The sequence below is a fragment of the Pungitius pungitius genome, chromosome 8, assembly GCF_949316345.1.
Source record: "Pungitius pungitius chromosome 8, fPunPun2.1, whole genome shotgun sequence".
Taxonomy (NCBI): Eukaryota; Metazoa; Chordata; class Actinopteri; order Perciformes; family Gasterosteidae; genus Pungitius; species Pungitius pungitius.
The window spans coordinates 20,564,605-20,580,802 of NC_084907.1; the positions used below are offsets into that span (position 1 = coordinate 20,564,605).

Here is a 16,198-nt window from a genome sequence, read left to right on the forward strand (position 1 = left end):
TTTAAAGGTCCTGATCTCCCCCTCTCTGGACAATTGAGATTTTACCAGGGTCATATGAAATATTAAAAATGAATTCTTGCAGCGCCCTTGGGTGAAATCTGTACCCGTGTGCCGCGGCCCTGTTTGTTTGGAGGAAGAGAACCATTGAAAAATAAATTAAATGTGGCTCAATGCAAAGATAAATAATGCAGCCTGGATGTGGGATTGCTAGCTGCAGCCCCCCCCGAGCCAGCCCAACTGTTCTCCTCTTGATTGGCCTTGCTCAGACCTCGCTGCCTCCATTCCTCGGCTGAAACTGCAGCCTTCATCCTTGGCAGCAGCACTGCAATTTCGGTACCTGAGGCTGAGGAAGTACAGCTTCGGGGGAAGGGCTTAGCATTTTCAGCGCCAGCAGCTGCCCCTCACCAGCACCTCCATTGAGAAGCAGCCGCAGAGGAGGAAAAGCATTTCTTGCTAACAAAGCCCACCCACACGCTGCACAAACTCCCAGCCATCGACTCAGCTGGAGACCGGGGGCCGATAGGACCGGCGCCGGCCCGAGCGCCGGAGCTCGCCGATTTCTCAATAATGTCGTACACACAAAGGGGAGAAGGGAAGCTGTGGGTGCCGCCCAATGCAAATGTTTTACCAGCTCACGGGCCTCTCTTCTGTCTGCAGGGCTCTTACTGGGCCATCGACACCAACCCAAAGGAGGACGCCTTGCCCACGCGGCCAAAGAAGAGGCCGCGGTCTGGAGAACGGGTGAGTGGTGTGACGAAACGGGAGAAAAATACACCGTCCACATATGCTCACTGCTCTGTCCTTCATCTCCACTTGGTTCAGTTTTCATCTGTTCTTCTGTGTCTCAGTTTTCCTTTCCGCCCTCCTTTCTCTCCCACTCTTTCTCTACCACGTGCAAACACGCGTGTATAGACACATACACGCACAGACTCAGTAGGAGTTTGTATCCAGACTTTATGTAACTGCCTCTCCATGCTGCTTCGCTATCCTGTCCTGAAGTGGGGGCCTTAATAATAAACTATGCCTGAGGCAACCATTACATACATTAAATTCTTTTTACATAAATTAATGCAGAACTGTGCACTCCGGTTATCCTGAGCGGGAGCTTTTGTCTTTAATTATGGATGAGTTTGGTCCAGCAGCACGTACAGGTCTTGGTGAGCTGCTCGGATTGACCCGGGCCCTCGGGCACACCCCCTCCCCCCCTCCCCCCCCCCCCCCCACACACAGCGAGCTCTCTTACCCACAATGTGGCAGGCCAGAGGCAACGAGGATGGGAGGATCGCGCCAAGTCACACGCACCTGAAACCTAGGATGCTGTTCATACAATCGCCTCCCACCATCGAAACCTTATCCCCTTTATTCAACACAGTGGGACTCTTTCGCCGGTGTGAGATTTTGGTCCCGGGTCAAAACACATGGTTTTTAATGCACAGCTCTGCCAACAGTTTGAGCTGAAGCTCTTCTGACGCTGCTCTGTTGATTTGAGACTGACACAAAAGAACGCAAAGAGTGTTTTCTGTAGGACACATGCACTGTGCTAAGCCCCCCCCCCCACCACCCCCTCCTTCTCCTCTTCTCCTTCTCTCCCCTAGACACTGCCTACAAGGCATTCCATCAAGAGTCAGACATTGAAATTGAGTTTGGGGAAATCTCATTTATGTTTATCATGAATTAAAAATGGTATTGTTGGCAGTCAATCCTCTTACAGTAAGCAGTTTTGTGAGACAGGCATGGCGCTGTTATCTCTGACAACAGTGCTCCTGTACACCAAGACGACGCGCGCGCGTGTTTCGGTGGGAGGTGAGGGTTGGGTTCGGGGGGGAAGGAAGGCTGTCTCCACGTCTCAGAAAGCACAGTTCAAATGTGACCTAAATAAAGGTGCTGCACTGCCAAATGACAATAGACCTGCCTTATTTTTGTTGTGCCGTGCAGTTGCATATGTGTCTGTTCTGTCGCAAACAATGCAGGTTCTTTCCTTGCTTTCTGCAGTGGGATCTCGTGTTTTGATAATTAGATGATGTTGAGTTTGTATTGTAATATATTTTTTGTCTGCCTCCGCACCCCGCCCCCAACCCCCACAGGCATCCACGCCGTACAGCCTGGAGTCAGAGTCTTTGGGGATGGAGTGTATGATCTCTGGAAGTGCCTCTCCAACACTGGCAATCAACACTGTGACTAACAAGGTACTAGAGCCAGCCATCCAGCCTCCAGCACCAACACACACCTGGCTACACTGCTGCACCCTGACCCCACCCACTTCTCCAACCACCTACTGCAATATTCCCCACAGAGCGAGGAGCACTCGAGTGGAGGGGAGATGCACACGCTCATATGCCTAAAGCTTCTCTGCAATGCAACCCACACCAAAATACACAGAACTTATCTGCACTGCAGCACCTTTTTCCTCCACAACAACAGGCATCCGGCTCTTGTTATCTTCAGCACGGAAATGTGATGTTAGCACAGATACTTGGCCCGTTGTAACCTGATAGACCCCGTGCAGACTCACGATAGGATGCACCCAACAACGCGCCGTGGGGTTTCTGTCTTCACACCTGTAGAGGAGGCTGGCGCCCAGAGCCGTGTTTCTCATTGACCACATTACGCCGCGACACTACAGGCGACCACCTCTGCTGCTTCCAAACGCTCTTTTTTTTCTTCTTTATATTCTTACCAATATGCGTAAAAGCTTGGAGCCACTTGTACATCACAGAGCAAAGCTTCAGGGACTGCTAGCAGTTAGCTGTGAGTGTGCCGCTCACTCTGAAATTTAAATAGGCTTTTTAACCTTAAGCTCTCATCCTCTGGGCCCAGTGGGGGCAGCTCTCGAGTGCACTTTTAAAAAGCCTACAAGAGTCGCTTATTCATTCGAAGCGAGCATTACAATAAAAAAAATGAACAGGACTGTTCGTGTGAGACTCGACAGTGATCATATGTTGTGTGTGATATAAGTTGTGTGCACATGCATTTACAGTATGTCAGTGTCTCAGTGTCTCGTTTTGACGTGGATGTCAGCTCGGTGCAGTTTCTATAGAGAACATGCCGTTTTTCATCTTGCTATAGCAGACGGATCTTTGGCTCCATGTGTGGGGGAAGACGGGCATTTTTCTTCTCTGTAATTGCTACAAACAAGCACTCGCCCCAGCACCAGTCGACGCTAGTGGTAATGTAGAAAGCTGACAGCTTAAAGCTTGGACTCCTGCCATCCAATACCTCGAGTCAAATAACTCATCAGCAACAAGCAGAAAACATCGAAACGAGACATGACAAGTGTGTGGACTGATTAAAATAACTTGTTTTGTCTCTGTTTGTACATTTGATTGTGACAAAAACCGTTTGGAAGTGAAGTAGCAATACGTCTGAGGCCTCAACTCCTTGGAGAGAGCTTGTTTCGCACTGTCTTACACTGTAAACACACGACAGGCCACGCCTCTTTCGGTGCAGTGTGCCAAGCCACAGGAATTCCCTCTCTGGTCTTCTCTCTCTCTCTCTCTCTCTCTCTCTCTCCTTCATTCCCGCCTTGGGAGACGCTGGCAGGGCGAACACTGAACCAGCAGGAATCTCTTTTCTTTTTCTCTTCTGTTGAACATTCCTCACAAGATTGTCCCTCCTAGTGTTTTTTTTTTCTTTTCGTGTGTGTGTGTGTGTGTGTGTGTCTTTCTCACGTAGACTCAAATGTTTCCTCAGGGCGGGGGGGGAGAGGCGGCCTAAAACATTGGCTTGAATGTGATGAAACTCTGGCACTGAAGTGTGATGATGAAGGGAAAGAGGGGATTGTTGTGAAGTGTGTTTGCTGATGAATAGTCTGGCTTTTTTCCCCGGCTCTTCTTTCTCCCCCCCCCCACTAACAAATCCTCTCTCTCTCTCTCTGTCTGTCTGTCTGTCTGTTCCTCCCTGCATGCGGGGATTGTGCTGAACACTAGCTGGTATTGTTGGATACACCTGGGCCAATCTTGCTTTGATTTCATAATCCATGTCTCATGCTCCAGATTAGGCCCCCATGTAAAAGACACCTCTGGCTTTTTACTTAATTCAGTGCTAAGAATAGAACTCTGACTCGCTTGCCTGCTAGCTCACACTGTACACAGTATTAACTGTGGAGCCGCTCCTGCATGTACAAGCACGCCTGCCTCTGTGTTTTTGTGTGCGTGTGTGTGTGTGTGTGCACACATTCGTAGCGGAAGAAATGTCTGTCGTATGTTTTGTGCGTGTTTCTACGTATGCGGGTGAGACTCGGTGTTTGTCTGTGATGGAGAACGCTCGAGTGGGTGTCTTCACTCGGGGGGACTCTGGGGTCTGCGTAAACCACAGAGCAGTGAGGTTTCGAAATCATCACACTTTATGGGTGATTAGAGTAAAAATAGATTGCGGTGAGAGACTTGGGGCTAAAAGCCTGTTTTATGACTCCATTGCACATAACATTTATATTTCTGTGGCACGCTGCTTTTGATTAGTATAGCGGGGCTGATGTTGCAGACGTGCTTAGCCTTCAGTCTTCGCTGCTCATTGGGTTCCCCTTCACGCTGATGAACACTGGAGCCAAGCCCACACTGAGTGGAGGGAAGGGTAGAGTTGCGTAATGAGCTCCAACCCAACCCCCCCCCCTCTTCCCCAATTCTATTCTCCCTCAGCCTCACCCCTCTTCTTTGTACAGTGAAGTCTGGATTTAGCGGTTTCGCTGTTTTTTTTGGGGGGGGGGGTGTTATGTTTCGTAGTTCTATCTCATTCTACATGAAATGCTTTGTGTAGTGGGGCACGCTCACTCGGCATGTGTGCGTCCTGGAGTCGTAGCAGCACGTTAGTCAGCGGGCCCATCGGTCGGAGCAGAGGAGGCAGTCAAGGGGCCTGGGTTTCCTCGTGGGCTCAGCGGTAGCTCCCGGTGCCTCAGCAGAACGGCAGGATGCCGGGCCACTCTGAAGCTTAAGGCCCCGGCTGCCACTGCTGTCTCATTGTGCACCGGACACACAGCCAACTCTGTTCCATTTGGAGCAATGAGCAGAAGCCACCGCGCTGCACTCAGTCACGGGAAAACAGAGACACACACACACACACACAAACGCCAATCCTTCAAATGCCGGGACCTCTTCCACCGCCACACAATCTGTGCATTGCTGCCATTCCTTTCCCAACAATGCAGAGATCAACACATGGGCAATTCTCTGTGGGTATCATTATATTCATTATCTGGATTTTTCTTTCTATTGTCTTAATTGTGCGACAGTGCACTTTATTTGGGAAGGCTGGAATGCCTGTTAGACGATAATTAAGATTGTCGTCCCGAAGTGCTTCGGCTAGTTTTGCTGCTTCAGTGAAAGGTCAGTGTCTCGGCGGCACTGAAGTCCTTTGTTCGCTGTCTCAAACGTATTTGCGCTCGGTGAGCAGATGTGGCTGACATCGCCCGTAGTGTGACCTTTAGTGATAAGAATGTCTCAGCTGTCCCCAGACCCCTTCCCACGCTAAACTCAAAAACCCCTCAGTGACTGTGGTGGGTGTTCAGCAGCACCGTATGTTTCCCACACACACACACACACACACGCTCTGCTGTTGTGACGTGTCATTGCATGCAGCATACACGCGTTACCTCAGAGGAATGCCCTACCTTCAGCAGGGTCGCTGATGACAATTAGGAACTGGGTATCCAAGTCACTGGTTTCCGCCTGATACGATATCGACATAGGTCTATTCTTTGGACAGAAATTCGATATTCGCTGATATCGCAAACTCTGCCATTGTTGATTTAAATTTGATTGACTTTGTGGTCCTTTGGGGTGTGTGTGTGTGTGTGTGTGTGTGTGTGTGTGTGTGTGTGTGTGTGTGTGTGTGTGTCTGGGATAAAAAGCTAATGCACATGTATGTGTTTCAGGTGGCGCTGTACAACACAGACCAGGAAGGGAGCGATAGTCCAAGAAGCAGCCTTAACAACAGCCTGTCCGATCAGAGTCTGGCCTCCGTCAATCTCAACAGCGTGGGCAGTGTGCACAGTTACACGCCGGTAAGACCGAGGGCCGCTCGCCACCCATCTACATTTTGCGGTGGTACAAAGATGTGACAAATATGGTGCTGCTGTTACCCAAAGGGTGCTGGTAATTCTGGATGTCGTGTTTGCAGCTCATGAATGTCTTAGTTGGATATTTGTAAAAGATATTTATATAGTCGCGTCGAAGCTGATGATCTGCGAAAAGACCAGCTGATGAATCCTCATTCCGTCCAAATCGTTCAAGCTGTGGGAGAGCCCCAGCCGCAAAATGAATGAAAATGAAACTGCCGTCAGACCAGACTTGGAAGGTGTACCGTATCCCACATTTCATCTGATCGGAGCGCCTCGGGAGGCGTTCTTCAGAGGAGCCAGCCGTAGACGGCAATAGACGAAGGTTCAGGGGGGACATGCGCTAGAGTACAACATCAGGAAGGGGGTTAAGGGAAACAGAGAGAAATGTGCACGCTCCTGGAAGCCAGACAAAGGAAAGCGCTTCCTCTGATGTCCTCCCACCAGAGATGCCCCCTCTTTGGTATGGTCCTCCTGCATCCTAGAGTGCTCCCTGCTCCAGGCGCTGAGCATCGATCGGCTCAGCCTGATGGATGTTCTCGCTCTCTCTCTCTCTCTCTCTCTCTCTCACAGCCAAAGCAGCAGCAGCAGCTCACAATAAACACTCTGGCTTCATTTTCACCTCTTCACTCTCACCCAAGCCAGACTGTGAGCCGTGCGCTTCAGCAGCTCGGCTACATCTTCGGAAGAGGAAGACGTTGCGATCCAAAATTGGACGTGACTTCTCTCGTGTTGCCAGCCCCGTAGTTGACACGGGTCGGGTCATGCTTTCGTGAAATAGGGCCGTTTTCTCCCCCCCCCTCCCCCCCCATGCTTGAGGGGGGGGGGCGCTGCTCGCCGCCTCACAGCTCGGGGGCACTGCATAACATTGACCGCCCACACAAATACATGGATAAAATGGCTGCTCATTTGTACAAGGTATTGTTATTGATTTTTGTTTTAAATACATTTTGCTCGGCCACCAGAGTATTGGGTTTGTGTCCATTTGAATTGGTCTTTTAATGGTATGTGAGCCAAGGCGGCAACTAAGCACTGACCTCGATCACTGTGGTCTGTTTTATTGTTCTTTTATAAGCAGAGTGACAGACACCTTTTCAGACACAAACACCAATATTTAAGCAGCTCCTCCGAAGACTCCAACCGGCCTCATATTTGACTTTTGCGTTAGCTTTGCGCGTTCAGATGAATCTCAAACTGCATTTAAAATTAAAATTTGTTTTTGTGGCTCCATGACCTCTTTTGAAAAATATGTATATAATTGATGTTTATGTTTTAAACATTACAGTCTGGTCCTCTTAGCATCCTTTGTGCCTTTTTAGTTTTAGTGGTGCAGATTTAGTAAACATGTAGCCAGTGCTCTTCCACAAAGGAATCTTTTTATGAATAAAAAATTAAACACATTCTGATAAATGGAACGCATGTTTACTTTTGTTAATCTCAAGCGCTCTTTATCTCCACGTCTCTCCAGGTGAGCAGTCACCCGGAGCCCGTGTCCCAGTCTATGAGCCTCCAGCAGCCCCCGCAGTCCCAATACAACATGCCCGACAGGGACAAGCAGCTCCTGTTCTCTGAATTTGAAGATCTCAGTGCCTCCTTCCGCAGCCTTTATAAGTCTGTTTTTGAGCAGTCCTTCAGCCAACAAGGTGAGTGGCCTCCCGGGAGCCTCGAGTGGAAATCTAATAAAGAGCCTAAGCTTTGTTTATCAAGGAATATGATGATTTTCCTAATGTTGGTTTGTTCTTAACAGCTGGAGCTATGGAGAGACTTTAGGTACTAATTAGATTTACTGTGAAGCGTGCAGGTATTCTAATAGCAGGAGTATTTTCATGGTCTTTTACCAGAGCCATGTGGAAAAGGACCAATTTCATATTCACAAGCCAAGTCTGCGAGATCATGTCTTAAATATTTCATTAGAGGATGTAAAACGAGATGTTACTGCATTCATTTAATAGTTAATGCAGATCTGATACACTAGGCCCTATTTTTCAAATTACATTAAAGTTTTCTGCGTCTTGTCATATTTTAATTTTTTCCGTGTGTAGGCAGTGTTTCATCAGAGGAGTGAAGGAGGTCAATTCTGCTGAATTTGAGGTTCACTTGTCATAATGCTGGGGAATTTGCACAATATAATACATAGTAGTGGAGAAGGCACAGCTTTTCAAAACTCTACCATTCCCTCCAGAACAAAATGCATTTTGCTTGTAATCTGATGGACTGATAAACAAAGAGCACTTGACATGCAGGTTATGAACAAAGTCAGCTTTCTGTGTATAACCTACTTTCACAAATCAAATGCATTTCATGCTAATGTTTTCAAAGAGTTCCTCTCCTTTAATCTATCATCTGTTTCATTAGTTCAAAGTTGTTACCTTTTTTTTATGCACATAAAAGTGAAATCTCTTAGTCAGACAAGCTTTAGCAATTAAAAAGCGTAAATAATTCGAGCTGGAGGATTTCACACCCTGCCGCTGTAGACAGTGAGCTAATTCACTGGCTTTGATAATAGGTAATGAGCTCGCATTATTATTCTGGTGCCGCGTTAATTGCTTTCTGTATTTCCCTGGTTGGACAATGGGCTTTCTGTGCCGATAAGAGATGCACCTTTGTCACCCCTGCAGTGAGTGCTACGCGCCGATTGTGGAGGTGCGGGGTTAGAGTCGGCTCTAAAAGCACTCCAGTGAAATAGGTTTACTGTGCCAAAGCTGTGAAGGACGGGGCCTCTTAAGACCACTCCCTGCCACTCAGATGATTGCAGTTGGGTGTGCAGATGTTCGCGTTTCAGTCATGTCGGTTTTTTTAAGAGCTCCGCAGCCGGCACAATGAAATTTGTCAGAGACAATCCAGGGGTGTGTCAGTGGAAAGGAGAGCGGCAGCTCGGAGCGCCTTCGAGAACGCAACGGATGCTGAGTCACACCCGGCTCCCATCCCCATAATGACCATTTTTACATCAATTACTCGCATCAGGTGGCCTTTAATTTGAGCGTTATTTTTAAAAAAAATATGAAGACCGACAAGAACTGCTAAAACAAAACTATATCAAAACATCCGTTAAATAGTACGATTTGTAAAGCAGTGAGTGTATGGCTGGATGAATGAGAACTAGATTATGCAGCTTGAGGTGGGAAAGGCCTTGTCTTTCGGTTTGTCCTGAAGTGCATTATTATATACACCTCAAATATATATACAAATTGTGTATTATTATTATTATATTTTAATTGATTTGTCATTCTTTTTAAATGAATGATTCCTAGAATTAAACAGATTTTTCTGTGATGAGACCCCAAATATATTAAAATTACAATGAGAAGAAACAAAAAAAAGTAGTAAATTCTCAAAAATTGAGCCGAACTTAGTAAGTGCTCCGAGCACGTTGCCTTTTTCCTGAAAATCAATTGTCATCCATCCTTCTTCAAAGCTGCTTATCCTTCGCGGGGGGGCTGGAGTCAATCCCAGCAAACATGGAGGGGGCCCCCTCGATAGTTCGCTAACCCACAGACAAACAACCATTCACACGCCTATCGGCACTTTAGAGCCAATCAACCCAATCCCCTGAGCCAACAACATTACAAATATTTGCTTGAGGCCATTTGCCTGTTTTGTATTTTACAGATTTTATATCAAAAAAACAAAAAAAGGTTTTATTTTAATTTTTTTTAAGTTATTACACATTTACATTCGTTAAAAAAAAGTGACATAGCAACTTGTAATTGCCAATTAAGTCAACCCTGTATAAAGTTAAAAAATTGCTAAGGAAGTTTCTGTTTGAATCTTTAACCGCTCATTTGTTTAAGCATTATTAATTAAAAGTGTGTGTTTTGTTTCCCAGGTCTGATGGGCATACCGTCTGATTCCCCCCAGCAGTCCCACACCTCCTGCTCCTACCAGCACTCCCCCAGTGGCACCATTAGCACTCAGAACAGCCTCTCAAACAACCAACCCAACAGCCACCCCGCCAACCCGGGCCAGGTAACCCTGTCCCATCCGGCCCAAGCCCACCCCGGCCACGGCTCCCCCCACGCACAGCACCTCCCGCAGCACGGCGGCCCCCACAACCAACACGCCCAGCACAGCCAGCACCCGCAGCACCCGCAGCACGCTGCGCACTCCCAGCACGGGCAGCACCCGTCGCAGCACCCGTCCCACGGCCAGCACCCGCAGCAACACACGGCGCACCCCTCCCAACACACGCAGCACAGCCAGCACCCGCCTCAGCACGGACAGCCGCATCAGAGCCTCTCCCACCAGCCCCATCCTACCCAGCAACAGATGGCCTGCAACACAGGTAAGAGCCTCTGTCTGCCGTTGTTCTCGCCTCATCGCCCTCGTCACTCAGACGCCTAACAAGCGTAATGGACACAACAGCCGCAGATGTTTTTTTTTTCGTTGTTGTCATTGCCCGTAAAGCGTTTATAAATGGTTATGTGCTGTGGAAATGTATGGAATGGCAAGGTGCTACCCAGTAAATCGTTTTCTGATTCATTGTCTGTGCCGTTGTGAGAACAAAGCAATGCTGCAGCCGGCGACTCCGGCAGCTCTCCCAGAGTCGACTGGCTCCCCCTAGTGGTCACAGCTCTGAGCTCGACTGCCTGACAGCCCGAGAAACTGATTTGATGCTGCCGTTCCATGCATTTGGCCATACAACTGCGTGCTACGGTTTAGGAATGTGACTCCAATAAAAATGCATCATTTGGCCCCATGATCAGACACGCCGTTTATAAAAATTATGGCAGCAATGTTTGCTCTTTTCCATACATGATGTGCCCATAAATACGGACTAAATCTATATTTTTACCAAATGTAAATTTGGTGTTGGGACCGATATTAAAATGAACCCTCCAGAACTCCAAATTCTGAAATGTTACAGATAGTATGCTGTGTGTGTGTGTGTGTGTGTGTGTTGCAGGTTTACTGTCAGACTGGTACCCAAATCTGGATGCACTGAAAGAAAGCTGTCGTATTGCTAGCAGCTATAACTGGGCTGATGTCGACCTTTCACCTTTCCAAGGTGCAGTTTTGACACAAATATCAAACATTTGATTGTAATGTAATGTATTTGATTTATTTGTTTGAGATTACGATTATTCCAGATTACGGAAGACATTTTTAAATCCAGCAGCTGACGGTACTGCCCCAGCTTTTGATTGAGTGCTGAAGTGTTGACACGGTGGAGTTGATTACAAGTTTAATTAAACTGAGCTCTTCAATTAAATAACAATGCCTTCAAGTTTAATTACCAAAACACTGAGCTCAGCAGGTCAGTTTATCCAATTACAGTCTAGATTGCAAGGTAGGATGTTTTTTTTAAATATCCCCCACTGAAGGTTACTGACATAATTAATATATATTGCAACCAATTTTTTCATGTGTTTGTTAATTAGTTTCTCATTTACTTAATTGATATTCTTTGGGCAGTCGGCGGGTGCAGTTTTATACATTTTATTTGTCACAAAGACAATTTTATAGTACTCTCACAAGCTCCGATGGTAACCGTTCTGTTTACAAATGTGCCTTTTTATGGCCCTTAGGATTGAGAGAGAGTATGAGACAAGCAGAGCTGAACAACTGGTCCCTGGAACCCACCCAGATCGCCGACCTCTGCTCGTCCATCAACCAGTTTTTTGCCCGCACCGGCGTAATCCAGCCACAAGGGGCAGTGCCGCCTCCTGTTTGTCATGGCACCATGCACCCCAGCAAACCCAGCCAGCACCTCACCACAGGTTAACCTTAACCCTTCCGCCTCATTTCTACCACGGTGTGATTGAATGAGTTCAGTTCATCATCGTATGAATAGAAGCCGTTTCCCTGCCTCCAAATAACAGGCGTATCTTAAAAGATGTGGGAATTTTATTTGTTTCATTTTGTGTTTTTACACTTTATATGTAATTTACCAGTTCACAAATTGAACACAAAAGTCCATTGTCTGATAACAATAATGTTGTCACGTACAGCTCCCACTACTTAAATGTCACCTGTCTACTTGCACTTCATCCCAGTGATTCCCAACTTTTTGGGCTTGTGACCGAACAATTATGTTTCACTTGTACAAATATGTGCAACTATAATGTATTAGTTATTCAGAGATCCTAATGTAAAATAATTAAATAACACCGCAGGTTGGAATTTGAATTCAAGAGGTGCATTTTCTCGTTTATCTGAAGCTAAAATTAAAGTTGCACCTGTTCTCGCTTCAGGAAATCTCTACATGGACACCAGACAGAGCATGTCCATGATGGGTCCTCCAGGATATCCACACATGCCCCCCATGAGCAGCACAGGACCCACAATGACAGGTGACAAGAAGACACAGAAGGACACGATTTGCATAATAGTTTGAAGCCCATTATGAAACTTTGGGTCACAGTGGAAGTGCTAACAGCAGGCTGCGTCTGACTCCTCTCTTTCTCTCCCCCCCCCCCCTCCCACCCCCCCAGGACACCATGCACAGATGAACCAGCAGCACATGATACCTACCAGAAACTTCCAGATGCATCGCATGCCAGCCGATGACATCCAGGATGACTTTGATTGGGACTCCATTGTCTAGCCCCTAGACCTCCTTTTGCAAAAAAAAAAGGGGGGGGGAAACCGAGGAGAGGAGGTGGAAGCCAGAGGAAGCCCGGCTGTGATGAAAGGCTGCAGGAGGGGGAGGAGGCCACTGTGGGTGGAATGCAGAAGAACATTTGACAAAGCTCCGGAGGAAGACAGACTTCCAAAGTCCTGACATTTTTACAAGCAAAAGATAACGAGAATAATGTTACTTTGAAGACAATCATACTTAGTTGGACACGTTAAAGTGATTGCTTATGTACTCGCCGAGAGGCGAGTAGAACACATTCTCATCCGAACCACGTGCTCCTCAGCTCCTCAGCCAGCAGCCTCCCAGAGCCCGACCCTCCCCGTCCCCCCCGACCCCCCCCACCCTCAACCCTCTGCTCCGTAACTGTTATGTGATTTGAGCAACGTGTTCCGCTTGTAATTCTTCTCGTGTTGACATTGGCCTCAGCTGCCTCTTGGATGAGTTTTATCTCTTTGAGAAAAAGAAAAAAAAAAAAGGAAAAAAAAGATTTTTGTATTCTTTTTGTTTTTTTGTTTTTTAAAGAAACACAGGCCGTCTCTGAGTAATGTGATGGTGCCCGTTGGTCACTTTTGGGAGAAAAAGCCCCACTGTGGATTGGTGGTGAAGTAAGGTTTACAATAAGTTTGAACAGGGTGTTAAATGTTTAAGCAGGCTTGATATTAAACGAAACAGGAGCGGGAGAAAGATCATGGAAGGAATCGTAGTTGCTTTTCACAGCCGCCACCCAACGTGAGGAGGCTCACTGCCACAGACTTGTTATCGGAGTACAGCAACCTTTTTCTTTCTTTTTTTCGTAGTTCTGTCTCAAGCAATTCAAGCAAACTAAAAACGAGTGTGAGGGATGTCAAACTTTTCTTTTCATTGACAAGATTCAACCCAAAGTAACCTGAGGTTTCCGCCCTCTGTCTAACGTTGGTTAATCAACGCTTTACCAATCAGAAGCCGTTATAACGCCGCGTACTAAACTAAAAGTCACATTTTAAAAGCTAGTTTTAACAGTAAAGATCACGTTTTTAGGCAAGTGTCCTATTGATCACTAAACAATCATCATTTAGAGATAATTAAATTATTTGTCTGATGATAAGTCTGATTAGTATTCCGGACTGATCAGCAAAGCACCAATAAAATAATAATATCCCAATACTTTATTTAATCATTGATAGGATATGCATCAGATGTTGTTTCCAAGAAAATTGTCAGTTTTACCCTAAAGTTCTTTTGAGTTTTGATTTTACTTATTCTGTCAAATAAGTTAAACCCAAATTCATGCCTTTTTCCACCTGTTGTGCATCAGTTTTTGAATGCTACACTCCGTGTTTGGGACTTCTGATGAATTTTTAAACTGATCAATGCTGTGATAGTTGGATAGCGACTTTGCTATTATACAATCATAACTGAATGAGGTGTGTGTGTGTGTGTGTGTGTGTGTGTGTGTGTGTGTGTGTGTGTGTGTGTGTGTGGAACAAATGGAGCGTTTGTGTTTTGGTTTTATTGTAGTTTTAGGGCTGTGATTGCGGCGATCATCTCTGCCATCTATAAGCACAAAAACAGATGCACACAGGGAGGGGGGTTTGTTTCCAGAGCACAGAACAGGGAGATGATTTTGGAAACACGTTAACAAGGGACTTCTCAGTCAGACAGGCGCTGAACTTTAGATTAAAGCCTTTTGCACTTGTTTTTTTTTTTTCTTCTTTTTTTTAAGATGCAAAGCACCTCCTTGATGTCGAAGGCTCGCATACTCACTCTTTGATTTGCTCCGTATGGGCGATGGCAACGATCCGAATTAGTTCTCCCCTCTTCAAGTACTGCTAAACTGTGTATGGTGCTTTGCATCTGTGACACTGTGTCCTTGTTCAAAGGAATAGTTGAACATTTTGATCGACCCCTTCATTTGCCTCCGAGCCAAGAGTTGGACAAGAAGGTCGATGACCCTCCTGTCTGTGAATGTGGAGCTAAACCAGGAGCCCTCGCATACAAAGCGGCTTAAATAGTTTCATCAAAATGTGACAAATTCTGCTCCGCAAGCACCTTTCAAAGCTCACTAATCAACATGCTGGATCTTATTTTGTGTTTGTATTTCATCCGTTAGGGTTATGTGTCAGACTCCTTGACACGGAGGAGTTGCTAACTTAAGAAATAGCATGTTAGTTAATACGTTTTATCGGTGCTGGGAGGCTGAGAACCAGGCGTCTCCATGATTCCAATCTGCTGGCTGTCGCTTCACGTTGAGCACACACACACGCACACACACACACACACACACACACACACACACACACACACACGGGAGGGGTATCGATCTCATCGGCCTCTGAAGTGTTTCCCTAAACGTCAAACTAGTTTAGCATCCAAGGACTCCAGTGTTCACCGTAGTTTCCATTTTATATTTGTAAGACAATCGTGAACTTTTTTTTTGTATTTTTATTATATAAAGTCTTTATTATTGTTAGAAATGGCCTGTTCAAATGTTTTATTTTTTATTGGATATTCTAGAACCAGACGGTATGTTTGATTAAAAACTCAAATTGCTTCTGTTAAAGCTGCGCGGATGGAGTCGAGTTCTCTTCTTTCAGCTGATTAACCTGCCGTTCACTTCCAGATTCTTCCGCCAATCGCACCCGTCAACAGCCGCGTCTTTCTAATCCGTTACGTCTGATTCGAATATCAACCGTGTGGAGGACGACTGTTAGTTAGGGCTCAGACAGAATTCTAGTAGCACAAACCATGACTCTTTAGCTGACTGCAGCGGTGACGAGGACTCTGATTGGCCGACGTTAGAGAGCAGCCACTGAGGCCTTTGTCTGTGTGAAAGGAAAGTGGCGTCTCAGGTCTTCCAGGTGAAGATTGTGAACACGCGACCTAACGTTTGAGCACAGCAGCCCGTCGGTAAAACAAACCATTTTAAACAAGAAAAGGCTAAAAAAGGTGAAGACAATGACTGGATCACAATTTTGTTATTTTGTGTGTGTGTGTGTGTGTGTTAGTGTGTGTGTGAGAGAGAGTTATTTTCCAAAAGACAATTTTAAGTTTTAAATACTGCTGGACATGTACCTGCCAGAGAGATTAATATCATTGGAAAAGAAAAGATGAAAAGGTTTACACGACAAACAAAAGAATCGTTGCTACGTTATGGGAGAGAACTGCCAACAAGTACTGCTGATTGGGGCCTATTTTGTTCAGTGCTGGTGTGTTGTTGTGCTTGTACATATATGTCTTTTCAATCATCCCTTTTTTCCTCTTGGGGGGGGGGGGGGGGGGGGGGGTTGGGTATCAAGGCTGGGGGGTGGGTCTTATTCACAAAAGACAGGAGCAAAAAGAATAGAGTATTTTGTTATTGTCCAATCAGAGGGTGACAGTATGTATATATCTATATTGTATATATGTGACAAAAATGCGTTAGCTTTTTGTGTGACACTACCTTTTACCTGTACTATGGTTCTACATTCAGTGTTTTAGTGTTGATAATATATATTTGGTTTGTGTTTTATTTTTCTGTTTTGTTTGATTTTGTCTTTGTCATTTCTTGTATTTTATTTCTCCTATTTGTCTTTTTTGTTTATTGCACGGTTTAT

At 45.9% G+C, this 16,198-nt stretch overlaps 1 protein-coding gene across 2 annotated transcripts in view; it reads left to right on the forward strand.

The window, feature by feature from the left end:
* The window catches only part of foxj3 (forkhead box J3), a 56,786-nt gene extending 43,650 nt beyond the window's left edge, over window positions 1-13,136 (forward strand). For both annotated transcript variants that reach the window (XM_037490406.2, XM_037490403.2), the window contains 9 exons: window positions 658-741; window positions 2,085-2,186; window positions 5,867-5,995; window positions 7,518-7,692; window positions 9,876-10,331; window positions 10,953-11,054; window positions 11,575-11,766; window positions 12,241-12,339; window positions 12,481-13,136. In XM_037490406.2, the coding sequence (XP_037346303.1) occupies window positions 658-741; window positions 2,085-2,186; window positions 5,867-5,995; window positions 7,518-7,692; window positions 9,876-10,331; window positions 10,953-11,054; window positions 11,575-11,766; window positions 12,241-12,339; window positions 12,481-12,593 (1,452 nt within the window). In that variant the 3' untranslated portion in view covers window positions 12,594-13,136. The remainder of the gene's footprint in view (window positions 1-657; window positions 742-2,084; window positions 2,187-5,866; window positions 5,996-7,517; window positions 7,693-9,875; window positions 10,332-10,952; window positions 11,055-11,574; window positions 11,767-12,240; window positions 12,340-12,480) is intronic.
* The last annotated feature ends 3,062 nt before the right edge of the window (window positions 13,137-16,198 follow it).